The sequence below is a fragment of the Dendrobates tinctorius genome, unplaced genomic scaffold, assembly GCF_039654945.1.
Source record: "Dendrobates tinctorius isolate UK_male_01 unplaced genomic scaffold, ASM3965494v1 ptg000143l, whole genome shotgun sequence".
NCBI classification, from domain to species: domain Eukaryota; kingdom Metazoa; phylum Chordata; class Amphibia; order Anura; family Dendrobatidae; genus Dendrobates; species Dendrobates tinctorius.
The window spans coordinates 20,499,077-20,526,359 of record NW_027361810.1 but is presented as its reverse complement, the minus strand read 5'-3'; the positions used below and the strand labels follow the sequence as shown (position 1 = coordinate 20,526,359).

Sequence of the window (27,283 nt, the reverse complement as noted above, 5' to 3'; positions counted from 1 at the left end):
GCCTCAGTGATCTGAGCCAGCTGGCACGGGAAAGGAAAGAAGGAGAAAGACATTGAACTGAAGCATGAGCTTCCATAAGAAGGAAAGACAAGTACGGAACGTAGGAGTAAAAGGGAACACAGAGGACGTGGGTTAGAGGAAGAACCCTGCCTAGAAGTTCTAAGCGCAAGGCCGGGGCCCGGTCCCCGTTGTTGTATGGACACTAATGGTTCTGCAGCAGACACCGGTGGAGTAGTGGGCTGTAAATGCACTACTCCCATCTAAGACTTGGTGCACAACAGCAACTTGGACAGTGAGCCGGGACTCAGGAGTAAGGAGTCCCCGAAGCAGGCTACAGCTGTCTGCCATACAAGTAGCATTCTTGGGAACATCTGACAGGAGGCACTCCAGTGTAACTCAGTACTAGGAGTACTTCACTTAAAGGCGCTATAGAGGAGACGTTCAGAAAGGTACATGTTGGCGGAGTGTTGGAAGGGAGCATCCTATCTTGCCTTTAGGTTGACTGAGCCCAGGACCCGGAGAACACAGCATGGAGGCAGGCATCTGTGTGAACTGCAGACTGTAAGTAAAGCTTTGGAACTATATGTCCTGGTGTCCTCCACTTATTCTTGCACTACTATACCCCACACTACTACATCTGGGCACCAGCCTCTACACCGCCTGTGCCTCTCCTCTATTGCTACATCTACACTGCCCTGGGACTACAGCTCCACCTGTGGGGAGCTTCACCATCTTGGCTGCAACCCACCGCCAGTCCCAGAGGATCTGCATGCAGCGCTGGCCTAACATCTCACTTGCCGAACACCACAGGTGGCATCACAAACTATTCATAAACTTTATTTCCTTGTTCATTCATCCCCCTTTTGCCATGGAGCCCCAGGGCCACGGACCGGGTCACAGCTTCCGTGACAACTCCCAGTGAGATCAACGGGCCCGGTACCGAGTACCCCGCTAGGCCCTTGTGGGGTGCTCCACAAATGTAGCAGCATATGTAATTCCTGCCTAGAATATTTACTGCATGCAACCTGTATGGGTATGTTCCCACGGTCAGTAAATGCTGCGGGATGGACGCTGTGCACATCCACAGCGTCCAACCGGCAGCGGCCAGATGTTGCAGCATAATGGATGGGATTTCAAGAAATCTCATGTCCACTATGCGTGTTCAGACACCCGCGGCTTCCCTGCAGAAACACACATGCAGCATGTCTTTCCAGACCGCAGCATGTCAATTTTTCTTGCGGAGATACCATCACCTAAAGGTAGGACAATGCAGAGAGACAGGTGCTAGGCAGCCCGCCTATTCTTTTAGTATCACCGAGACCAATAGGTTGTGACTAGTCATAGTGATGCATAGAATCATAGAATCATAGAATGGTAGAGTTGGAAGGGACCTCCTGGGCCATCTGGTCCAACCCCCTGATCAAAGCAGGATTCGCTAAATCATCCCAGTTAGATGTCTGTCCAGCCTCTGTTTGAAGACTTCCATTGAAGGAGAACTCACCACTTCTCGTGGCAGCCTGTTCCACTCATTGATCACTCTAACTGTCAAAAAGTTTTTTCTAATATCTAATCTGTGTCTCCTCCCATTCAGCTTCATCCCATTGCTTCTAGTCTTTCCTTGTGCAAATGAGAATAAAGTTGATCCTTCTACAATGTGACAGCCCTTTAGATATTTGTAGACAGCTATTAAGTCTCCTCTCAGTCTTCTCTTTTGCAAACTAAACATTCCCAAATCCTGCAACCTTTCCTCATAAGACAGGGTTTGCAGACCGGTCACCATTCTGGTCGCTCTTTTCTGAACTTGCTCCAGTTTGTTGATGTCTTTTTTAAAATGTGGTGCCCAAAATTGGACACAATATTCCAGATGAGGTCTGACCAAAGAGGAGTAGAGGGAAATAATTACTTCACGTGATCTAGACTGTATGCTTCTGTTAATACATCCTAGAATTGCATTTGCCTTTTTTGCTGCTGCATCACACTGTTGACTCATATTCAGTCTGTGATCTATTAGTATACCCAACTCTTTTTCACATGTGCTGTCACTTAGCCCTATTCCTCCCATTCTATATATGCTTTTTTCATTTTTATTGCCCAGATGTAGTACTTTGCATTTCTCCCTGTTAAAAACCATTCTGTTAGTTGCTGCCCACTTCTCCAGTTTATTTAAATCTTTATGAATCCTCTCTCTCTCCTCTAGTATTAGCTATCCCTCCTAGCTTTGTGTCATCAGCAAATTTAATCAGTTTACCCTCAATTCCTTCATCTAAATCGTTGATAAAGATGTTGAACAATACAGGGCCCAGGACAGAGCCCTGTGGTACCCCACTTGAGACATTCTTCCAACTGGATGTGCAGCCATTTACGACCACTCTTTGGGTCCGATCACTAAGCCAGTTATGAATCCACCTAACAGTTGCCTTGTCCATTCCATACTTAGTCATTTTTTCAATAAGGATTGTATGAGAGACTTTGTCAAATGCTTTGCTGAAGTCAAGATATACTATATCTACAGCATTTCCTTGATCCACCCAATCAGTAATACCGTCATAGAAGGAAATTAAATTAGTCTGACATGACTTATTAGTTACAAACCCATGCTGACTCTGTTTAATCACTTCATTCTTATCCAGGTATTGACATACATGTTGTTTAATAATTTGTTCAAAGATCTTTCCTGGTATAGAAGTCAGACTCACCGGCCTATAGTTGCCTGGGTCCACCTTCTTCCCCTTTTTGAAGATAGGAACAACATTTGCTCTTCTCCAGTCTTCTGGCACTTCTCCTGTTCTCCAAGAATTTTCAAAGATTATGGAGAGGGGTTCAAAAATTTCTTCTGCTATCTCCTTCAGTACTCTGGGGTGTAATTCATCTGGACCTGGAGACTTGAATTCATTTAGGTTAGCTAAGTGTTTCCTCACTATCTTTCTGTTTATAGATATCCTGGATTCTTCTATTCCCTTAATAGGACAGTGAATAACAGTTGATGTTACATTTCCTTTCTGAGAGAAACAGATGCAAAATAGGAATTTAAAAGTTCAGCCTTCTCAACATCCTGTCTTACCATTTCATCATTTTCATTCTGTAAAAATCCTATAGCATCTTTGACTTTTCTTTTACTTTTGACATATCCCCAAAATCCTTTATTATTGCTTTTGACATCTCTTGCAAGCCTCAATTCATTTTCAGCTTTAGATAATCTGATTTGTGCCCTGCAGGTTCTGCAGACAGCATTATATTCTTCTTTAGATATGCCTCCCTCTTTCCATTTTATAAACATTTTTTTCTTCCTTTTTAGCATGTGCTTAAGTTCTGTGTTCATCCATCCTGGTTTCCTTAAATGTTGCACTGCATGTCACCATGTAACTGGCATAGTGAACAGTTTTTCATCTTTATTTTGCCCTTATGTTAACTACCTCTAAATAACATCAAGGCCATTCACTGGCAATAGTTTAATCATGTTTTTGAAAAACTGCATAAAACATTCGTCATTTTACTCTGCCCCCGCATCGGCGAGCACAACCTCTTTTTGCATCTTTGCAAGGCAAGAAAACATATGATCCTAAAAGAACAGAGATAACCGTCCCCAAAAATCCATTTTTAAGAGCTGTAGGTAGTTGTTTTCAGGCCAATCCATTTAAACGAAAAAAAATTCTGTGTCAAAAAGTTTTGTATCTCCAGCTCCAATGTAGATTTACGGGTTTCCATACTTATACGTTTCCAAGTAGCTATACTCTTTTCCATTTGTATCTCTCTTCTTCCCAACATACTTAAATGTATATGAGCAAGATAAAGAGGAAGGATATAAAAGGATATTCCTGCAAAATCTGACTACGCAGAGTTTGTTTGTTGTCTGTTACTATGGAGACACTGAAATACTTTTGTAGCTGTAACGATAAAAATCTAAGAAGTTTTTTTTTAATCAAGAGCATTTGTAGAGTTGCTTCATTTTTCATTTTAGAAGCATTGCTATGATTAAAAAAAAATCTGGTAAATCTTCTTTTCCACTTAAATAAAGACATCTAAAGAGAGTTATATACATGGAAGGGAATGGTGCTGCTGCTGTGGCATCCATCGGACAATTGCACAGTTTTTTTTACAGGTTTTACAGTTTTTTTTGGAAGGTATCATGCACCATCTAGTGAGTGTGCATGATATTTAGCAACAGACACAACCCTCACCAACGCCTCTTACCTCTCGATACGAGTCTGTATTTCCTCTTTAAAGGGGTTGTCCAGCTTTGGAGCCTTTTTTTTTTTCTTTTTAACTTAAATGGAGCTGAAATAATTTTTGCAATTGGGTTTAATAAAAAACAAGGTTGCAAAACTTTTGCCTTCTCTAGCCTCTGTGTTGTAACTTTTAGCGCTGAGTTACCGTAATTGAAAATCTATCAGTCACTGCATTACGGTTGTCTAAAGTGAAGTTTGTAACTTTTATATCTGTTTTGTTTTTGACTCATCTCAGCTGATCTATGGCCACAGACTAAATCAATGTTGAAGGTGCAAGGAAAAAGAAGAGTTTAGAAAAAGCGCAAAACTATGCAACTGGACCAAGGTGAGTCATTGTATGTGGTATATCTTGAATTTTCCAAAGCGTTTGATCCCGTGCCACACAAGAGGTTGGTACACAAAATGAGAATGCTCAGTCTAGGGGAAATGTGTGTAAATGGGTAAGTAACTGGCTGAGTGATAGAAAGCAGGGGGTGGTTATAAATGGTATATTCTCTAACAGGGCCGCTGTGACCAGTGGGGACCGCAGGGGTCGGTGTTGGGACCTATTCTCTTCCACATATTTATTAACGATCTGGTAGACGGTTTACACAGTAAAATATTGATATTTGCAGATGATACAAAACTATGTAAAGCAGTCAATACAAGAGAAGATAGTATTCTGCTACAGATGGATCTGGATAAGTTGGGAACTTGGGCCTAAAGGTGGCAGATGCGGTTTAACAATGATAAATGTAAGGTTATACACATGGGAAGAAGGATTTAATATCACCATTACACGCTGAACGGTAAACCACTGGGTAAATCTGACCTGGAGAAGGACTTGGGGATCCTAGTTAATGATAAACTTACCTGGAGCAGCCAGTGCCAGGCAGCAGCTGCCAAGGTAAACAGGATCATGGGGGGCATTAAAATAGGTCTGGATACACATGATGAGAGCATTATACTGCCTCTGTACAGATCCCTGGTTAGACCGCACATGGAGTACTGTGTACAGTTTTAGGCACCAGTGCTCAGGAAGGATATAATAGAACTAGAGCAGGTACAAAGGAGGGCAACAAAATTAATAAAGGGGATGGGGGAACTACAATACCCAGAGAGATTAGCAAAATTAGGATTATTTAGTCTAGAAAAAGACGACTGATAACCATGTATATAAGGGGACAATACAAATATCTCTCCATGGATCTGTTTATACCAAGGAAGGTGACGGTCACAAGGGGGCATTCTCTGGATCTGGAGGAGAAAAGGTTTTTCCACCATCTTAGAAGATGATTCTTTACTGTTAGGCAGTGAGAATCTGGAATTCCCTGCCTGAGGAGGTGGTGATGGCGAACTCAGTCGAGGGGTTCAAGAGAGGCCTGGATGTCTTCCTGGAGAGTAATAATATTGTATCTTACAGTTATTAGGTTCTTTAAAAGGACTTAGATCTGGGGATTTATTCTGATGTAATATAGGCTGAACTGGATGGACAAATGGCTTTTTCAGGCCTTGCTACCTATGTTACTATGTTATGTTTTAATGATACCCAATTTTCAAAAAATGATTTTCAGTCCAAAATACATGCATATAATTAAATAGTCCTCGAAAGTTGACAATCCACTTAATGATACAAGGGTTGTTAATGGGCCATGTATATATCTCAGAAGGACTATGGGGGTATGTTTCATATCAGCCATCACATGGAAACTGCGCTGAGCGAGGCGACATATAATCTGCTCGTAATAAATGACGTCATTATGCTGCAGGTTGACTTGTAACCAGTTTTGTGTATAAATACCACATATTTCTCCTTAAAAATCAAGGTAGTGACATTTTGTGCAACACTCTAATTCCTGTCTTGCAAACAGAAGAGCCCAAATCCCTTCAGGTAATGTTACTCTCGATAAGTAATGTCACAGCGTGACTTCACATGTTAACAGCCTGGCGAGAGAGTGTTTTATAAAGCTTTCTAATCAGCTTGAAAATGGTCTATTTACAGACATTGAAATCATATTTACCTGCACTGGAGGTAATAGTAAAAAATAGCAGATTATCAGGCGAGGTGTGAAGTGCTCTGTACAGCCAGGAGCTGTTTATTTATCATCATTTAATGTGTCAGTGCCATTAGCTTATCTCACTATCGATAACATGAATATTTTATTTATGCCATATGTATTTCTAAGAGTTTACATTGCAAAATGTTGCCACAAAACTGGGATGTTCCGTCAAATGTCAAAAGGAAAGAAGGATACAGCTTATCTACTGAACAAGCAGTGACACTTTGGATTCTTTACTGCTAGAGCAGTGAGACAATGTATTATTTATTTAATTTATTTTACTCACTTATGTACCGCCATTAATTCCACAGTGCTTTACAAACATTATCGGCACTGTCCCCGATGGGACTCACAATCTAGATTCCCTATCAGTCTTTGGAATGTGGGAGGAAACCGGAGGAAACTCACGCAAACATGGGGAGAACATACAAACTCCTTGCAGAGGTTGTCTTTGGTGGGATGGTGACTCAGTGCTACAGCTACACTGCTACAGCAGTGAGATTATAGCTCCTCTTCTGTTAGTGTAGTGATATTATAGATTACTTACTATTAGCGTTGTGAGATTATGGATTCTTTACTGTTAGAGCAGTGATATTATGGATTCTTTACTTTTATGTCAGTGACATAATATATTCTTTACTGTTAGAACGGGTTCAAGGAGTGTCTACATGTCTTTCTTGAAGAATGGAAATGAATAGTAAATTTTGGCGATATAAAAACTGTTGGAGAGAGATAGCGCAATAGGGTTTTATCCGGGATTAAGAAGTCAATGCAGGAAATGGCACTCACCAGATGTAGCTTAAAACAAGCATTGGAAAGATTCGCTGCCGCAGATCCATGGATCCACGAGGGACCGGCCATTGAGAATACAATGTAGGAGATCGTGGTCAAATTCTACGCTGCTGAATCACCGTAGTCCAAAAGTATTATTAAAAGTGGTCTCTATTAAACGCGTTTCAGACTTTCAAAGAACTCCTTCATCAGGAAATACCACATAAGATCTCCTACATTGTATTCGCAAACTTTGGAGATGGACTGTTGATCCAGAGAACTAGTCTTATTCCTATGTGTGAAAACACTCCAGGGATAGACCTGACTAGTCTGACGCTGTAACAACAAAACCACAAAAAGAGGACTTGAAAATCCTCCAAAAATATAGAAAAAAACAACAAAAAACAGGCAAAGATGCTTACCTGTCTAGGCCTCAAGACAAATGCACTATCAGACCCAAATAAAGATGGCGACTACACAGGTGCAGTAATACCGATGAGACAGCCAGCCTACAATCAGGGATTGACCGCTTGGTACACCAGTGCAAACAAATACAATCTGTCTGATGCTGTCCCCGGCCGGCTTCTCCTGCCTCATGAAACTACCAGGCACCTCCTCCACCAATGCTGACTGCAGGAGACAGCGAGTGAGTGAGCAGGCAGTCATGGTGCGGCCCGCGGACCTCAGGTTTTCAGCCCCACAGTTGTCTCGGTCTGTGGGCCGGACTGGGACAGCCAGAGGGCTGGATTTGGCCTGCAGGCCACACTTTGCCCAGGTCTGGTCTAAACTATGGCAGATTGAACCTATGCTGCCTGAAAGGCCATCAAGAGCTTCATGTTTCTCCTAAGGAACCGGAGGGCAGATCAGAGTGTGATTTACCTACAGATGGCAAAGTGCACTGAAATAGAAAGAGATCCCCGAGTGAGTTAAAAGCTAAACAAACCACAAAATACAAAATTAAAAGATAAAGAATGTACTGCTAGAGAGTATGCCGTCTACTTCCTAAACAAGAAACAGAAAATAGGTGCAGGGTGAAAAGCATAATCAGTGGAGAGATAAACCCTAGCTGGTCTTTCACTGACTGGCATAAACAGCTGCATTATGGCTGGACATACAAATGAGACTATCACCAGCAGGAAATACCTTTATATATATATATATATATATATATATATATAAAACACTGCACGGAAATGTGATTGTGCAGACAAATGAATAAATATACACACCTGTCAACCTAAAAAGACCAACGCAAGGGTAACAGAAACTAAGCACCCGGAGAACAGGTGTAACTGCTGTGGCTCAATGGAGAGAGAAGCCGACCACAAAGCACGGGCTCAGGGAATGTCAGATGCATGATAACATTATTAGTTTCTCATTAAAAATTAGAATAAATAAAATGAGAAGTAAAATCAACATATACTCATTTGTTACCTATCCCCAGAGCTACAACCAATATCCAATCAAAATTGAAATGCTTCTTGTAATAGTTTAGACAAATAAGAGAGATGGGGATAAGACGCGGAATAGAGGGTGGTCTCTCTTCCATGTAGTGTAAAGGGAATGTATTACCCTATTACTATAATGTCGGTTCTACCTAGTCACGGAGGTTGGCACCCTGAATTATGCGCCCCCATTCAAGGGTGACTAGCCCTAGTATCCCCTATTACATCCTATATGTCTAGAGGCAATCCTAGCCTAAAACATGTAACAGAACCCAAAACAGTGATCAAAAATTACATATAGAGGCCAAACAGATGTTACAGGGACCCAAGGTGTCTCAATGGGGTGTGCCAAACCTTATCCACAATATGCCAACATGTCCCGTGGAAGGATAAATATAACTATAGGCCAAAAAGACAAAGTAATGCTACAAAAGGTAATCATATTCATACTAACAAGAGCATGATCAGTGCGATATCACAAAAATAACTTGGCAAAATATGCATATGTGCAATCTCAAATTAGCAAAACCAAATGTACGAAGAATGCTATACCCTAAATAGCTTCCTCAGGAGTTCATACGGTGTTAGTTCATCCTAAATTCATCAGTTCGTCAAAGATACATACAGAATGACAATACTTAGCTTCTAGACACGATTGTGGCTCCTATATGACAGTAAGGTGCTCCAGTGCATAGGTTGGATGTGATATCCGGATAGATTAGCATAATGCCAGGTAACATCTCCCAAGATAGTTCCCACCATGCAGCATGTCATGGCATTACAACTTTAGCACCATAAATAAGAATAAAGGTGTGTGCACACGCTGCGAATCCCCAGCGGTTTTGGCCCTGCGGATCCGCAGCAGTTTATAGTAGCATTATAACCTATGGAAAATGAAAACCGCAGTGCAGACGGTGCAGATTTTTCCACGCGGTTTTGCTGCTGTTTTCAATCCGCAGAAAGAAATGACATGTCAATTCTTTCTGCGGATTCCGCTGTGGTTTGCCATCTGCTCCATTGTAGAGATGATAAACTGCAGGGCAAAACCGCAGGGTAATCCGCAGATAAACCGCAGGTCTTCTGACCTGCGGATTTTACAAAATCCGAGCGGACAAATCCGCAGAGAATTCCGCAGCGTGTGCACGTACCCTAAAAGGTAGGGAGTCAGGGACGTATCTTGGAAGCGCTTTGTGCTCCAGTTGTATCACCCACAAGCAAAAAGTGTTGTGGCGTGACATCGTTAGGGAATGGCGCCTATCCGGAAAAGACATTGGAACGCATTTGCGCTCCAGATGTATCGCACATGCACTTGGTGAAAAAAATTTGTTCCCCCCAATTTTTTTAAATGTGACTTTTAACCCTTTCTAGGTACCTATAAGACAGCAGAGGGTTACATTTATTTAAGAGGAACTAAAATCGCTACAGGAATCATGTGTTGATTTTTTCATTCCCCTTCAAAATGGCCCACAGCAGGGATCAATTAGAATGTGGCCCTGTGAGGTAATGGAGCTGAGCCACACTTTGATTGGAACCTGCTGCTGTTTATAGACCGGGTAGTAGAGCGATCGATAGATGCTGAGGAGACGTTTTGGGAAGTGAGTGCGATGCTCCCTGGAGTATATTTTAGATATTTGTCACGGACCAGTTAGTTAAGACACCAAACAAGAGAAATGTACTTAAAAACTACCAACTCACTTTCCGAGGTGTTCAAAAAGAACTTTCATGGTATCTCGGTTACATGGCGGTAGCTGCTTCACCAGCGTCCTCAGTGTTTTAATTTGACGGTCTCTTTCTGGAAGTTCTGTAGGAAACAGAAAAGTAGAGAAACTAAGAAAACAACAACAAAACAAAAGAAATAAAAGTAAACAAAATAAAACTTATTTAAAAACTTTTTTTCCTCCAAAAATAAATACAGTATAAGGTCTATGAGTTTGGGAAAAGCTATAGTGACTGTGAATAAATATACAAGTCAGGTCAAATTCATCTGTACAGTTACTGGCGAGACATAGCAGAGAGGGTGGTTCTCAGTTCAGAGCAGAGAAGTCATTGGATAGCATCAGGAGGAGTGCATACAGAAGTGAAGGAAAGGACGTTCTAGCACCTATAGCACTGGAACAACCCTAATGAAGAGAAACTGCTCACTCCAAAAAGCGGATGGCAAGTTACACAGCATGAAAATCGGGACAGTTCCCAGACAGTTAGACTTGTATGGGGCGAGGGCAGCAAGACAATGCTTTTCCTGCCTTTTTGGGTGAAAGGACAGGTAATATTTTTAACACATGGCAGCTATATTTATTTCATATTGAATACATTACATTTTCAGGATGCCAACATATACAAGTCACCTGGAGGCGCTCATGTCCTTTTTTTTTTTTTATATAGTCGTTCCTATATATTAGTGTGAGCACAAATTCTACATAACTTTCATTACTTTCAAGAAATCCTTTGGTCCGCTAAGAAAAAAAAAAAGTATTGGATCTCTTCGTTTTTTCAGCGAAAGTCCCTCTTGCTGAACATGAAATGATTTATCACAGGCTCACAGCTGGAATTTACTCAGTCACTTAATAGGACATTAAGAGCAGCAATTAAGCCGTACTCCCCAAACAGAAACAACATCACTTGCTTGAGTTTGCTCTTCACATGTCCTTGTGTCTATATTTGCCGCACCAAAAAAAAGCCACGATTGCCAGGATTTTGCCAAATCTTCTCCACTAATGACCATCAGATCCATGCACCATTCCTGGAGCAGCGAGGGAGCCCGGCTACCCATTGAACAAGACACCTTCCATGTTGGCACTGGCACAGTATAAATCATTCTCCAAGAACCCACTGTGCGACTTGTCTGCCAGAACCTGCGTGCAACAATGACTTCATAAATCTGATAACAATTTTAATGTGCCGTAAAATCACCCTTCAGGCAGGAGGTTTGCCTCCCAGAGACGTACCTATCCATAGGAATACAGTCTGGAAACATATGCTTCAGAGGTGTGAATGTGATTTATTTTATCATCTCCTGTCTAAACACCGACTTGTAGAAAAAGTAATCACCAGCTTCTGTATTAAAGTAAATATGATAGTATTTTACACTATAAATATTGAATATTTATATAAATATATATATATATAAAAATATGAGCCACTGTATATATGCATTACATTACTGATCCTGAATTACATCCTGTATACTCCAGAGCTGCACTCACTATTCTGCTGGTGCAGTCACTGTGTGCATACATTACATTACTGATCCTGTACAGATCCTGAGTTGCATCCTGTATTATACTCCAGAGCTGCACTCACTATTGTGCTGGTGCAGTCACTATGTACATACATTACATTACTGATCCTGAGTTACATCCGGTATTATACCCCAGAGCTGCACTCACTATTCTGCTGGTGCAGTCACTATGTACATACATTACATTACTGATCCTGAGTTACATCCTGTATTATATTCCAGAGCTGCACTCACTATTCTGCTGGTGCAGTCACTGTGTACATACATTACATTACTGATCCTGAGTTACATCCTGTATTATACCCCAGAGCTGCACTCACTATTCTGCTGGTGCAGTCACTATGTACATACATTACATTACTGATCCTGAGCTACATCCTGTATTATACCCCAGAGCTGCACTCACTATTCTGCTGGTGCAGTCACTCACTGAGTACATTCATTACATTACTGATCCAGTACTGATCCTAAGTTACATCCTGTATTATACTCCAGAGCTGCACTCACTATTCTGCTGGTGCAGTCACTGTGTACATATGTGGAGAAGGTGACTTGACGGACAGACTTGACTGGAAGTAGGAGGGGACGATTTGTGCACTACAGATGGATATTGGCAATGACAGAAAGGTAACAGCAGGGAAGGACAGAAAAGGGAGTGCAGTCCCGAAATTTGACCACAAGATGGCAGGGGGGAGTGTAGTTCAGGACTTAACATCAGCTTACGGCTATAGAAACTGCTTAGTCATGGGGGGCCGGGAGATAGGAACCAAGGAGGGAAATTCCCAGTGAGAGAGGGGATAAATAGGACTGGTTGGGGTTCCAGAAGCTAGGCTCGTCCCGGGAGGAGCTCAGCAGAGGAAGACTCAGGACAGAAGACGGAGAACGGTGAAGAGCTCGACCAGGGAACTGACAGGAGAAGACAGTCAGGGGGGTGGCCCTGACACGACGTACCGCAGGACAGACGAGGCCCCGGGGGTACCGGTTGGACGACTACCTCGGGCAGGTGAAGCACTGGTGGTAGATTGGTCTAGGACAGCCCCAGCGAAAGATCCGCGAGGGACGTCATCACGACTAAAGGAAAGGTGAAAGGTACCCGGGCCTGGAAATGGAGAGCTGTAAAGGAACTGCGGTGCATGGCTAAGGTCATCAGGAGGATGGCCAATAAACCCGGATCTGTTACAACTGAATTCTGCCTCCATCTCATCTTTGCATTGTCCGGTCATGGTAAGCAGTAGACCACCCCCCAATCCGGTCCCTTACCACACATAAATTACATTACTGATCCTGAGTTACCTCCTGTATTATACCCCAGAGCTGCACTCACTATTCTGCTGGTGCAGTCACTATGTACATACATTACTGATCCTGAGTTACATCCTGTATTATACTCCAGAGCTGCACTCACTATTTTGCTGGTGCAGTCACTGTGTACATACATTACATTACTGATCCTGAGTTACATCCTGTATTATACTCCAGAGCTGCACTCACTATTCTGCTGGTGCAGTCACTGTGTACATACATTACATTACTGATCCTGAGTTACATCCTGTATTATACCCCAGAGCTGCACTCACTATTCTGCTGGTGCAGTCACTGAGTACATTCATTACATTACTGATCCAGTACTGATCCTAAGTTACATCCTGTATTATACTCCAGAGCTGCACTCACTATTCTGCTGGTGCAGTCACTGTGTACATATGTGGGGAAGGTGACTTGACGGATAGACTTGACTGGAAGTAGGAGGGGATGATTTGTGCACTACAGATGGAGATTGGCAATGACAGAATGGTAACAGCAGGGAAGGACAGAAAAGGGAGTGCAGTCCCGAAATTTGACCACAAGATGGCAGGGGGAGTGTAGTTCAGGACTTAACATCAGCTTACGGCTATAGAAACTGCTTAGTCATGGGGGGCGGGGAGATAGGAACCCAGGAGGGAAATTCCCAGTGAGAGAGGGGATAAATAGGACTGGTTGGGGTTCCAGAAGCTAGGCTAGTCCCGGGAGGAGCTCAGCAGAGGAAGACTCAGGACAGAAGATGGAGAACGGTGAAGAGCTCGACCAGGGAACTGACAGGAGAAGACAGTCAGGGGGGTGGCCCTGACACGACGTACCGCAGGACAGACGAGGCCCCGGGGGTATCGGTTGGACGACGACCTCGGGCAGGTGAAGTGCTGGTGGTAGATTGGTCTAGGACAGCCCCAGCAAAAGATCCGCGAGGGACGTCATCACAACTAAAGGAAAGGTGAAAGGTACCCGGGCCTGGAAATGGAGAGCTGTAAAGGAACTGTGGTGCATGGCTAAGGTCGTCAGGAGGATGGCCAATAAACCCGGATCTGTTACAACTGAATTCTGCCTCCATCTCGTCTTTGCATTGTCCTGTCATGGTAAGCAGTAGACCACCCCCCAATCCGGTCAGTTACCACACATAAATTACATTACTGATCCTGAGTTACCTCCTGTATTATACCCCAGAGCTGCACTCACTATTCTGCTGGTGCAGACACTGTGTACATAAATGATATTACTTATTCTGTACTGATATAGAGTTGCAGCATGTAATATAATTCAGAGCTGCAATTCTAAATTCTAGAGATTTTCAGAAAACCTGAAGCTAACATCTCTACCTTCTTTGCATTTTTGGAAGTGTAATCTTAACAGGCAGCACTGTGGCTCAGTGGTTAGCACTGTATGTTGGCTCAGTGGTTAGCACTGTTGCTTTGCAGTGCTGGAGTCCTGGGTTCAAATTCCACCAATGATGACGTCTGCAGAGAGTTTGTATGTTCTCCCCGTGTTTGCATGGGTTTCCCCCCATACTCCAAACATATTGTTGGGGACAGTGATGATGTCTCTAAAGCGCTACGGAATGGCGCTATATGAGCAAAGCAGAGTAAATAAGTAATAAAATATTGATATAAGAAAATTTGTCTGTGCAGTGTAGATTGTTATTAAAGACAGTCGGCTAAATTGTGACTACACCTCAAGTCTGTAATTTATCGTATATAATGTAATTTTTTCCTCTGGTAATAATCCTATGAAATACCCTAAGTGTTAAAATAGGACATTGAAGCAGACCATACAGTTGCTATGAGGTGCTTGCAAAAATAAGGCTCAAATGGTCTGAGATTGCTCGTAGGCGGACAGAACCTGTGCAGCAGTCTCCTCCCCAGAGGATCAGGGAAGAGTGGAAAACAACACCACAATTAAAGGTTCATTTCTATCATTGCTGTGGGGTCCCTGCTCCTTCATGCATGCCCCTGGCAAGGAAATGAAGTTGCTATATAGTGCACTGACTCTCCATACAACACAGACTTGTTTTATTATTTGCTTTATCCTATATATAATGATAAAACATTTCTTTTACATAGAGTATCTTGGTGGTACACCCTGTAGGTCTGGCACTATTGATGACATTATTTGGGATGTGTTGAGCATTTCATGGCGATTCTGCTGACTGCGTGTCGATCATTAGATCTATATGATGACCCATGTTCATTATTAATTTCCACTCCAAAATCTGTATTAATTAGACATGAAAATAAGTCATGCAAAGGAAATTCCAGGGTTGTGCGTGTGCTTCTTATATCATGGGGATATTCATGTATCTGTCATCGATGCGGAGGGCACTAGAGACCGATGACAGAAGAGACAGTAATACACACAGGAACAATATACAAGGAAATGCAAATAATAGCAGCAGCAGAAAAAAAACGTAATCTTCTCATCCTCTTTACTGCGATTTTACTAAAGGATTTTGGTGAACCTTACACTTAAAGGGAATCTGTCACCTCATTTTGGCGGGCTATGTAAATGTCTTGTGTCCGGTCCGATGGGCGGTGTTTTATCTCGTTTCCTCCAACCCTCCTTGGCCGCTGTCCGCAATAATTCCGGGAATTTCAGTAGTTTTCCACCATAGTACAATCTTGACTTGGCCTCGCGCAGTATGCTTTGCCGAAAGCCGAAAAGCATTAGTGCGCATGCGCCGGTGAACTATAACACGGAACACAGCTAAATACTTCCGGGACATAGTTCACCAGCGCAAGCGCACTAATGCTTTTCGGCTTTGCCCGCAGTTGGGCAAAGCATACTGCGTGTGCGCGAGTCAAGATTGCATTGCGCACTCATGTACTATGGTGGAAAACTACTGAAATTCCCGTAATTATTACGAACATCGGCCAAGTAGGGGTGGAGGAAAGGAGACGAAACACCGCCTATCGGACCGGACACAAGGCATTTACATAGCCCGCCAAAATGAGGTGACAGATTCCCTTTAATGGGATTTTTCTCTGCTCTAAACTTTATTGAGATCTGGTGCAGAGTTCACATTCCATCTGAGTGGAAGAAGAAACGCAACGTTAATGAATAAGTTGAAGAACTTTTCCTTATAAAACAAATAGACTTTAGTTCCAGAATTCTAAAAACTCTGTATGAAAATGTGTTACTGACAAAAATAAGTGATAATTCATTTTTGCGTCTTCATTTTTTTGTCTAGTTTTTGGTGTGTTCACCTGTTTTTCATTTGTGCCTTATTTTTGAGTCTATTTTAACAGTTTTTTTTTGTTTGTCATCGTGAGCGGGGTTTGGGGTTTTCCTGATGTTTTTGGTTGATTCATCAATTATGACTTTTTAAGATGATGAAAATTTTTTGCAGAAATGTACTTTAGCCCTCCACACACCCAGGTCCCAGAACATACGAATATTTGTGCTAAAAAATAAAGAAATGAGCCAGGCTACAAGTTGGCATACGTGCAAAGTGTAAGGGCACGTTCACACTCTGGCCATTTCATAGACAAAATAAAAAAACACAAAAAACAACTTTCACAAAAAAGTAAACTGAGAATATACCCTAAACAACTTATGGTCCTTATAGTTACTTTGATCAAAAAAGCATAAAATCCATCTCACCACGACAAGGTGTGCCCATCGGGACTGTCCTAACCTGTCTCTAGTACTGAATCCTTACCTTATTTCCCGACTCAGACACCCATTGTATATGTCATGGTCACGTGAGACTGGACACACCGCCTCCAGGAGGGCGAATTTATATGACAAGCGTGACCCTGGATACATCGCCTCCAGCAGGGCGAATTTAATTAATAGAACGTGCAGCCGGATACACCACCTCCAGCAGGCAAATTTCAGTAGTACACGTATGTCTGGATACACCACCTCCAGCAGGGCGAATTTCAGAATAAAGGGGAAAACCAGGAAAACAGTTACAATGGTGGCCCTGCGATAGGGAACGGGGACGTGGAGACCTCCTGCACTCCCCTGAGTCACTGTCTCTACACTCCTAACGATCCCTAGGCCGGTTCCGCACCGGGAGCCGATCAGGAAACCTGAAATCCCTAGCTCGCCCTGAACCAATCCCTTACTAGTGAAGTGGACGGTGCAGAAACTAATCCCACCACTGCACTAAAACACACATTGAAGAAAATGACAAACAGGGAAACACCACTTAGCTTTGCCCTATTGCTAATGCTCCAAGCAACAGAGTCCAACACCTGAGTGCATCTTTTCCTCCAACCGGATCCAACACCTGAGTGCAGCTTTCCAGCAACAGAGTCCCGCATCTGAGTGCAGCTTTACAGCGACAGAGTCCAGCATCCGAGTGCAGCTTTCCAGCAAGAGTCCAGCATCTGAGCGCAGCTTTCCAGCAACAGAGTCCAGCATCTGAGTGCAGCTCTCTTCCAGCAACAGAGTCCAGCATCTGAGTGCAGCTTTCACCATAGCTGCCACTCCAACAAACTTTGCAAGAACTCCTCACTGACACCATAGCTGCCACTCCACCAAGCTTTGCAAGAACTCCTCGCTGACACCATAGCTGCCACTCCGCCATGCTTTACAAGAGCTCCTCGCTGACACCATAGCTGCCACTCCTCCAAGCTTTGCCAGAACTCCTCACTGACACCATAGCTGCCACTCCAGGATTCTGACTGAGCTGCCAGGAACTCTCTCTAGCTCCTTCCTTCACCAAGGATGGTTGGAAAACACCAATATCACCAACAGTGAGTGGGAACACCAGACACACCTTTATAGTTAGGAGCCAGAGTCTCACTCCTGTTAGAGATTCCCATGCAATAACACTCACCACCACCGGGGGGGCAAACTAGAACAAAAGACACCACTGTGTAATAACCTTAATGGCCACCGGGGGCAAAACCAACTATAAGCAACCAGCTCAAAGGAAAAAAAGGTTACTTATTCAAAACCTGTCATCCCCAACCTGGATCATGACAGTATGTGTGTATTTATTTGTCCTAAAAAGGCACAAGGTTAAAAACAAAAATCAAGAATATTTTTTATTTTGCGCAAAATTCATGAATCAGGTGCAAAGTTGGAGCAAAAAAATAGCAATGAATACCACAAAATAAAAATATAAAAGGGACTTAAATAAAGCACAAATGATCAGAAGCCTAGTTTGTAACAGTGACCTTCTTTATCCTTGTTCTTGGTTTGTGGAGTGGCTGAAGAGGAGGAGTTTTAAAAAGAAACATGATTTTGTGATACTCTGTCGGGAGAGGTTTGCGCTATATATAGCCACCCAGTGGTTGTAGTATGAATTGCAACCTGTCAATGGTTTTTCAAGCATGTTCCATAATGTCATCAACCTATATTATGAGAAATTGGTGTCCTTAACCGAATACATGGAAAAGTACAGGTGTACAAGTGTAATCTTAGGGGTAAACTAAAACAGTTAGGCAGATTTACATAAATACAAATCAGCTCACCTTCGGGAGGAAGAGAGTTGGCTCTACCCTATTAGTCAATGCTGTCCCTTTAGCCACTTGGAATATGGACATTTTACTATTTTTTCTTTTTGTTTGCCTTCTTCTAAAAGCCAATAACTTTTATATGTTTCTGTTAACAGAACTATTTGAAGGGTTTGCTCTTCACGGGATGAATCGTAATTATGAATCAAGCAAGTCAAACAATTAATTTTTACCATTTTATGTAATGAAAAATGTAAAAAAAAATCCTAGTGGGATGACATGATAAAAAAAAGAAATTCTTTGTCTTTTGGATTTATTTTTTAAGACATTCATTTTGAGATAAAAAATTACCTGGTGCTTCTGTTCTAGGGGTCTGTATGTTTATGATGAAACTAAATTATTATTATTGTTATTATTATTATTATTATTAAACTAAATTTAATGTTTTTTTTTTACTTGAAACAAAAAAGAAAAAAAAACTTGCAGTGAGGTTAAACTATTGAGAAGTGAGCTAGTTCTGATCGCATGAGTTACTCCTAAGTGCCAATGATATAGTGTAGCTAGCACCTACGCTGTGTGGAACAGGCTCAGCTCCTGAGCCTGCTCCATACATTGAGTGTGCATATCTACCTAAATGAATGGTGGATGTTGTAAAGTCGTTAAAGATCCTGAGTCTTCACCAAAATTAAAATACCTCCATCTGCTGTTATGGAATTCCTGATCCTCATCAGTGTACTTGTACTAGTTGGCTTGGTGATAAACCATATGGGGAGGTCTAGGGATGTACTGGTTTTACCTGTTGAGACTGCTAAGTTGGTCTAGAGAAACTTGAGGGTGTCAGCTGATGCACACTTTCAAAACCATCTTCTAATATTTCTCCATCATATTTTGAGAGATGTCAAAAATGCAAATTACTAGATAAAAGGTGAAAGGTCTGAATCTGCGCTGCTGAAGAATCCAGGATACCGACGGTATCTTTAAAAGTTTTATTCAGAACAGGTTTTAAACGTAGATGCGTTTCGAAGTCGCACAGGACTTCTTCCTCAGGACAAAACACCCGTTGTTCCCAGTTAAGACCCTATTAAGCTTGATTTGTTCCCCAGTTTCTACCCTATTAAAAATACAAATTAGTGCTCCTCCAAAGTGAAGAAAGCTAGCCCTCTAGTGTCACCTAGTAAATAGACAAAATGAAGAGTAACCAACTGTGCTAAAACACATAGAAATAGTGGTGCTTTCCATTCACCACCAACACCTTATGATTTAAGTGAAATGATCTCGATGTTGATTGCTCTATGTCTCTGCTGATGGTATCCTTGAAAGAATTCCTAGATCTCTATCCAGTTGACTTTATGATGGCATCTTAGATCAAGGAAGCAGCAAACATCTAATCAGTGGGAGAAGACAGTATAAAACCACCATTGTGTGTATTGGAGTCACAAACCTGGGTAAAAATGTGCTTTTATATAAACTTGGACATCAAAATCCCATATGTAACCATATCGTGGCAATGCTGACCGAACATCTTGACCCAGAGTTTCGCCCACAATTTTGGCTTCATCTGGGACATGGGGAAATGGAATGTCTGGAGTTGCTAGGAATGCGCATTAGTTCTCCTGTAAGAGGAAGAATGTTGGCTCTCTATTCCTACTTATTGGAGGTAGCTACCTCATAAGGTAATGCTGACTCGGTAAAGAGCCTTGCCAGCCACTTTTCTCCATAAACAAAAGGCTGCAATCTATACCTTTGAGTTACTGCCCCACATCATTGCATTAAGTGAGCCCAGTGGGTTAGAGATCTTCTCCAAAAGGAAAATACCTCTGTCTGCTTTTCGGAGGTTCCTGCCCCGGCACTGATAGAGAACTAGGAACATACCGTTCTTACCAGTCAAGATTGCCAAATTGGCATATAGAGCCTTACAGGCGGGGTAATGCTTAGAAGTTGCACATGCCCAGAAAAAAACAACGACTTGTCCAGAGGTGGATACATACAGAAAGGGGCCCCTATGCAAGAAGGGTTATATGGGTCCTTTGCAGTCCAATAACATGAGCCAGAAGCTACTTGCCACTTTGGAGGTAAATGTAGACCCCTGACCGGTTGGTTCCCTGTGCGGCTACACAGGTTGGGCCGATGGTATGTCCGCCCTGGACTTGTCCTCAATTCTCATTGTGTAGCAGTTTATTTCTAATCTATTGTAAAACAAGAAAAGAATGAGAAAAAACCCAGTAACAGTCAACTTGTGGCAGCTTTAGTCAGCAGTCCTGAGCTGGCGATGATAAACACCTCCACCGGCTCTGGCATTCATCAGGACTGCAATATTATTACCACATACAGTCACAGCTTGGCTACGGTTATCATTGAAGAAAGGCCCAGCTAATCTTAATGGTTTGTAAAGCCGTTACCTGCGCTGGTCTGACATTTATCATGATCACTTTACCTCATAGGCCTAACACACAAAAGGTCTTTTATCTGCGAGGGACATCACTATGAATTATTATTTGCAGCTAGGTAGAAAATTGTGTGTTGCAGATACCTTTTCTCATTATAAATCACGCAGTCACATTCTGCCATTCGGCTACATAAAGCTGCTGAGCTCGGGATTTTTTGCCACACTTTGCTCTTTAAAGCCTGGAGAAAATATTGCGAACTGATGCACTAAAAAGCTTAATATGATTTCTTTTCCCCTTCTCTGGCGCTATGTACCTCTTGCCTTCCTGCACTAGAACAGTTTACGAGATTCCGTTTCCCTGTCGTCCATCCAAAAATGGATAAGAACGAGAAAATACTAAAAGAAAAAAATGTATTTTTTCTAGGTGTTTGAGTTGGACCTTCCTTGACCTTGTGAGGTCCCAGATAAAGTTAAGTTATTCATGTGTAAACTATCATGGCGTCTTTTATGCTTCGATTAAGATTTTGAGCATCGGAAATGGTTTTATCACAGAGACATCAAGGCAGTATGTACTGTGCCGGCGTTTCATAGCTTGATAAGCGCCATCTCCAGTTTTATTATGAAAGGTTCGGATTGTGGAGTGTAAATTGGTCCTTTTATTGGGAATAAAATATGATGATCAGCGTCCATCTCCGTAGAGTAGAATTGGTTCGGTAAGACGGGAAAACATTATAGGGAGATGAGATAAGCTGAAGGTCCTCAAGACAACAATGGATGAACTTTTTAGCTTTTTTTTCCCCCTCAAAGACTTTATTTTCCCCAATTAAGACCGAATTGGGTTATACTCCTGATTTCTCCAAGGAATTAATACCTGATACTTGCCAGGCTGGATAACCTCCATGATGTAATGAACAATGGCGCCACGACCTTTTCTAAGTTGATATTATGTCTTGATTACACAAATGTGTTCATCCTTTCTGTAAAATCTCTCAAGATACAAATTCAATTTAAAAAAAGCTTAAACAGGCTTCAATTCAAATCACAGTCATCGAGTGGCAACGTATAGATACATGTAGCATAAACATCTCCCGATAGAGTGACACAAAATGTGTTTTTTTTCCCGAAGCTGGTCATTTTATGTCACTCATCTCTAGAATAAAAGGAAAGATAAGGAAGGAATCATCTGTATGTTTAATATGACTGGAACTACCACAATCCTAAAGAACCACATTAGACTAAAGTAATCTGAAACCCACCAATATCAATTGGATCTGTGAATGTGTTTGGGAGCCTCCTGGTTCTCCCTCGACAGATGAGGTCAGAGGAGAGAAGGATCCATCCTGCTGAATTTCAGTGGCCATCATTTTGTTCTTCTGGAGATCAGCTGCCGTCAGAGGAATCTGTTAGTGGCTCTCAATATAAGGGCGCTTGATGGAATCGAACATTCATGTGTATGGAGGACTCAGGAGAGATTGCTGTAAAATGAGCGATTGGTCTCCGACTTCTCCCTACTTTGTATAGAGGCTTTCGAACAGTAATGGAAGTGATATTATGATCACATTTATGGTCTTGTCTGGACTCTCAAGGCCAACGACGGTAATTATTGACTGCTTTTTCAAATATAAAATGATCAGGTTGGTTTTCCTTGGTGAATTTTTCCCTAATAATGCAGCAACACAAACTCTTGAGCCTGAGTATTTTTCCATTCATTACAGAGCTACATCCGACACCTCTAATAAATTGTCTCCACAAGCAAAAAAAACTGAGGAACCCAATAGACTGAAGTTCCTTAGGTGGAACCAAGTTTTAACACAATAGTAAGCCAGTAGAACACATCTCCTTTAATGACTTTGGACCAATCACTTACCACTGCAGTTCTGCATTGATGGGGGTTAGTCCTCAGGTACCCAAATAACCCCATTCAGACACTAAGAGCGTGTGCAGACCACCGTATTTTTGGTCCTAGTGTGATCCAACAAAACTTCAGACCACATTTGACCAATCGTGTCAATGAGCCCGTGGAATCCATTGGACTACACTTAGGTGACATCTGAGTGCAATCCTAGTTCCATGGAAAGACAGACTGGAGAAGTTGAAAACATTTTCTTCTCCATTTTCTCCTCATCCGTGAGAATTGGTCCAAACTCTGATCAGAGTGTGATAGGTATAATTGGTCCGATTCTCTCGGATGAGAGAATATACGCTGGTGTGACCTAGCCTAACTATATATAAGCATGGCATTTCTGTGTTTTCTTTTATGTATTGAACTCTGTATCGTTAAATGCAAAACAAAAAAATATATTAACTTACAATTTGCACATAGCATGAAAATAATATATGAAATACGTTGATAATGATTACAATAATCATAAATAATACACAATAACTGTGTATAATAAATAATAACAATAAATGCAAATATATTGTTTCTTTTTTTGCAGCCCTGATATAAAATCCTAACGATCCAGCGCCGTAACGTACTGAGAAAATACAGAGAATTATACAAAAGGCTACAAATTTGTGTTCTTGACGCTGATCTTGTCCGCAACAATTTTGCATTGTAAATTGATAAATGAACTAAACACATTACGCCGCCTGTGTGTGCTCGGTGAATACTGTTCTTTATACTGAGATGCTTAGCTTAATCTTGCAATGTTTTGCATAGATAACATTAATAAGTGAATCTGCTCTCGGAAAACTTGAGCACTAATGTATCAAACTCCAGGTGTCGGAGACAGAGGGAAATAACCAATAATAGTCATTTTTTAACATATTTAATGGCACTGATTATGCAATATGCAACTCTAAATGGCTTATAGCACATTGTAGCATGGTTCCATCCCATTGGCTGCAGTAGGGTGCAGGCAGATGGATGACAGTGACAAGGAGGAAAGTGCTTTTGCTTATCCGTGCGTTAAGATGCCATCCCGTAGCACTGTGTACTGCAGTCAGTTCATTAGGATGCCAGGGTAATGGTAGACTACCACTCAAAGTGACACCCCATTTCCTGCTTACGGAGCGCTTCAACCTCAGCAGATGTCAACAATCTCCGAGTGCTACAGAGCTAGACCTAAGATTCTTGTTACTCCACAGCGTTAGTTGTTTCTCTCTTCCATGGAGCCATGCACTCGGTGCCCTGTGTGCTACAGGCGTGCCGAGTCCTGGAAAGATAGTGAGCCACTAAACAGCATGGCGTCGGGCATTAGAGTCATACATCATAACAGTTTCATCATTATTGTCATGCCCAACATGATTGCAAGTTATTCATCTCATTCTGATTCTTGAATTAAAGGTTAATCATTGTATAATGGAATTATGGCTCTTTGCCATTTTGAAGATCTCAGCTTGCTGCCATTAATGGAACCTTCATCTTTACATCAAGCCGTTTAAACCCGTACAAACGTCAATATTCTTATAGCCAAGTGGTGAATGGATTCCAGTCGAAAAACAATCTTCTGTGAACCTAATGCATCATGAGGAGCACAGATCTTTTTATTTCTATAGATCTATATACTGGTAAATATTTAATTATTTTCCATTGTGTAGCTTTTATTGATTCCGATTTACATATTTTATTATACTCCAGATCTGCATTCATAAGATTACAGTCCTTGGAGCTGTAATCTCCTGACATTTCTTCCTTAATGACTGGACATGGTTTTAAGATGATTTTGCAAATTGTACAATGGTAGGGATTGTCTTTAACGTTTTCCAGTCTGTTGCTTTATGCCGCCCAAACCACGGCAACATCATAAGAATGGAGCATCACAATTGCTGTTTTTTTCCTGAAATGCTGGGGCATCCCCAAAGCCAGAAAGGAGACTATTCAGGCACCATCCTCAATGGCTTTTGCCAGCACCAGTCCAGTTGTTTGTCATATCTCTTCCTAAATCCACAGATAGAAGAGACCTGTCAATCAACTAGAACAGTGTGGAGAGGAGCCAGACGGGGGCAGAACAGTGTGGAAAAAAGCTGGACAGGGTTCGGGACAGTGCGGGGAGAAGCCAGACGGAAGTGGGACAGTGTGGAGAGAAGCCGGACAGTGTGGAAAGAAGCTGGACAGTGTGGAAAGAAGCTGCATGGGGTGGGACAATGTGGAAATATGCCGGACAGGGTGGGACAGAGTTGAAAAAAGCTGGATGGGGTGAGACAGTGTGGAGAGAAGCTGGATGGGGCGGGACAGTGTGGAAAGAAGCTGGATGGGGCGGGACAGTGTGGAAAGAAGCTGGAAGGGGCGGGACAGTGTGGAAAGAAGCTGGATGGGGCGAGACAGTGTGGAAAGAAGCTGGAAGGGGCGGGACAGTGTGGAAAGAAGCTGGATGGGGCGGGACAGTGTGGAAAGAAGCTGGATGGGGCGGGACAGTGTGGAAAGAAGCTGGATGTGGCGGTACAGTGTGGAAAGAAACTGGACGGGGTGGGACAGTGTGGAAAGAAGCTGGAAGGGTCGGGACAGTGCGGAAAGAAGCTGGATGGGGCGGGACAGTGTGGAAAGAAGCTGGATGTGGCGGGACAGTGTGGAAAGAAGCTGGAATTGGCGGGACAGTGTAGAAAGAAGCTGGATGGGACGGGACAGTGTGGAAAGAAGCGGGACGGGACAGTGTGGAAAGAAGCTGGACGGGGCGGGACAGTGTGGAAAGAAGCTGCATGGGGGTGGGACAATGTGGAAAGACACTGGGCGGGGTGGGTCAGAGTTGAAAGAAGCGGGATGGGGTGGAGAGAAGCTGGACAAGGAGGGAAAGAGTTGAAAGAAGCTGGACGAAGGTGGGAAAGTGAGGAGAGAAACTGGTAAGGGAGGGACAGTGTTACATGAATATTTACACACTGACATTTTAAAAATGTACATGATCAAATATAGTTTTCTAGGTTAATAATGGCAATGTAGCCATAAAATTGGCTGCAATACCGATGATCTGTATAAGATCTGAAATTTTTGCACCCCTTTAGACTTGGACGAATTTCATCCAATATACAGAAGAAAATAATAGTGCACGCTGCAAATTTTTCATACGGTCCATTTGCTTAGACACATAATACATTCGTCTGACCGAGCCCTGAATCTGATGCTTGGCAGTGCTACTAGGAGTTTGTCAGACAGCAATGATATCTAGCAGAATTATGCAAACAGCTCTGGACTACAAGGGTATGCACACAACATTTTTTCACAGACCAATTCCACCTGAAGTACGAAGCAAAAATGGCCAAAAAGATGACAAAGAAAATCTTTCAGGGAAAACGCCATCAGTGCTTTTCTGAGAAGTTTTATGTTTCAAAAACTCGGGATGGTACGCCAGCATCTAAAATAACTTCTGCGAACATACCTGTGAAGACACATGGGTTCAGTGGGTGTTCTAAAATGCTGGCCCAAGACCACATGGACCACGGCTCAAACCACTGAATGCCCCGCTCTCCTTTTATCTTGGGCAGAACACTACTCAGACAGTACAGTCTGAGGGTGAAACAGTGTGGCAATACCTTACTGAACCACAAAACAGACAATAACATATAGAACAGCCCCAGCAAAATATCCAAGATGGTGCAAAATTACAGTCTCACCCTTCAGCTGATTCATCTGGATTAGATGCATACAAAAACGCCCAGTACTCTATAGCAAAACATATGCGGTAACCATAATAAATCAACCGCCATTACATATAAAATTCCACTCCATAAATCTTATGAGCAAAAAGGAGAAAAAAAGGAGTAATGGATTCAATAGTAATTAGAAAAATACAAAATTTATTAATTTACACATGCACAGTAGAGTAATGAGTAGAAACTCAAAATTACTCAGAGTTACATAAAATCAGACACAAACAGGGCAGACCTGAACAGGGACTACAACATAACAACCCGTGCTTCACAGTATACCAGCACAAAAGATTTAAATAATACATACAGGGTTAACCATGACCATATACAAATTTTCAAGTAGTCAGACATGACATGATACCCTGCATAGATAAACTAAAGTGCTACATGATAACAGAGATAAGCAAAAAAAACCTGCCAACATGACCAAGGTGGCCCCAGAGTTGGAGTGTGTAGATATAGAGTAGGGGCAGGTTGCTTACCAAAAGGCACGGGAGACCTGGTCCAAAGCGGCAACCTCCTTCATCTGGATTAGAGCAGCTGTGACTCTGGGGCTTCCAGGGTCGACTACCCACACCTGTGGCACCCACAGAGAGGAGGTAATGTCAAGCTTTGGAAGTTGACAGTCCATTGACGTACGTGGCCAGGTAACCGGAGTTTCACAATCTGGATTCTCCGAATGTCTCCATGGAGCCAGGTGACCGGTGGGTCCCAATCCTGGCTTCCCCAAACATATCCATGATGTTTAGTTGACCGGTGTGTCCAAATCCTGGCCTTCTCAAATGCATCCATGGGTTAAATGATGGTCAATGAAGCAGATCTGTATTCTTTCAGCTGGGACCATGGTTCCCTAAGTTGATATCCTGTAGAATG

At 42.3% G+C, this 27,283-nt stretch overlaps 1 protein-coding gene across 1 annotated transcript in view; it reads right to left on the bottom strand.

Moving 5' to 3' along the window:
• The window catches only part of ARHGAP15 (Rho GTPase activating protein 15), an 830,524-nt gene that overhangs the window by 46,254 nt on the left and 756,987 nt on the right, over positions 1-27,283 (bottom strand). The window contains exon 14 of the mRNA XM_073545572.1: positions 10,177-10,282. Within this exon, the coding sequence (XP_073401673.1) occupies positions 10,177-10,282 (106 nt within the window). The remainder of the gene's footprint in view (positions 1-10,176; positions 10,283-27,283) is intronic.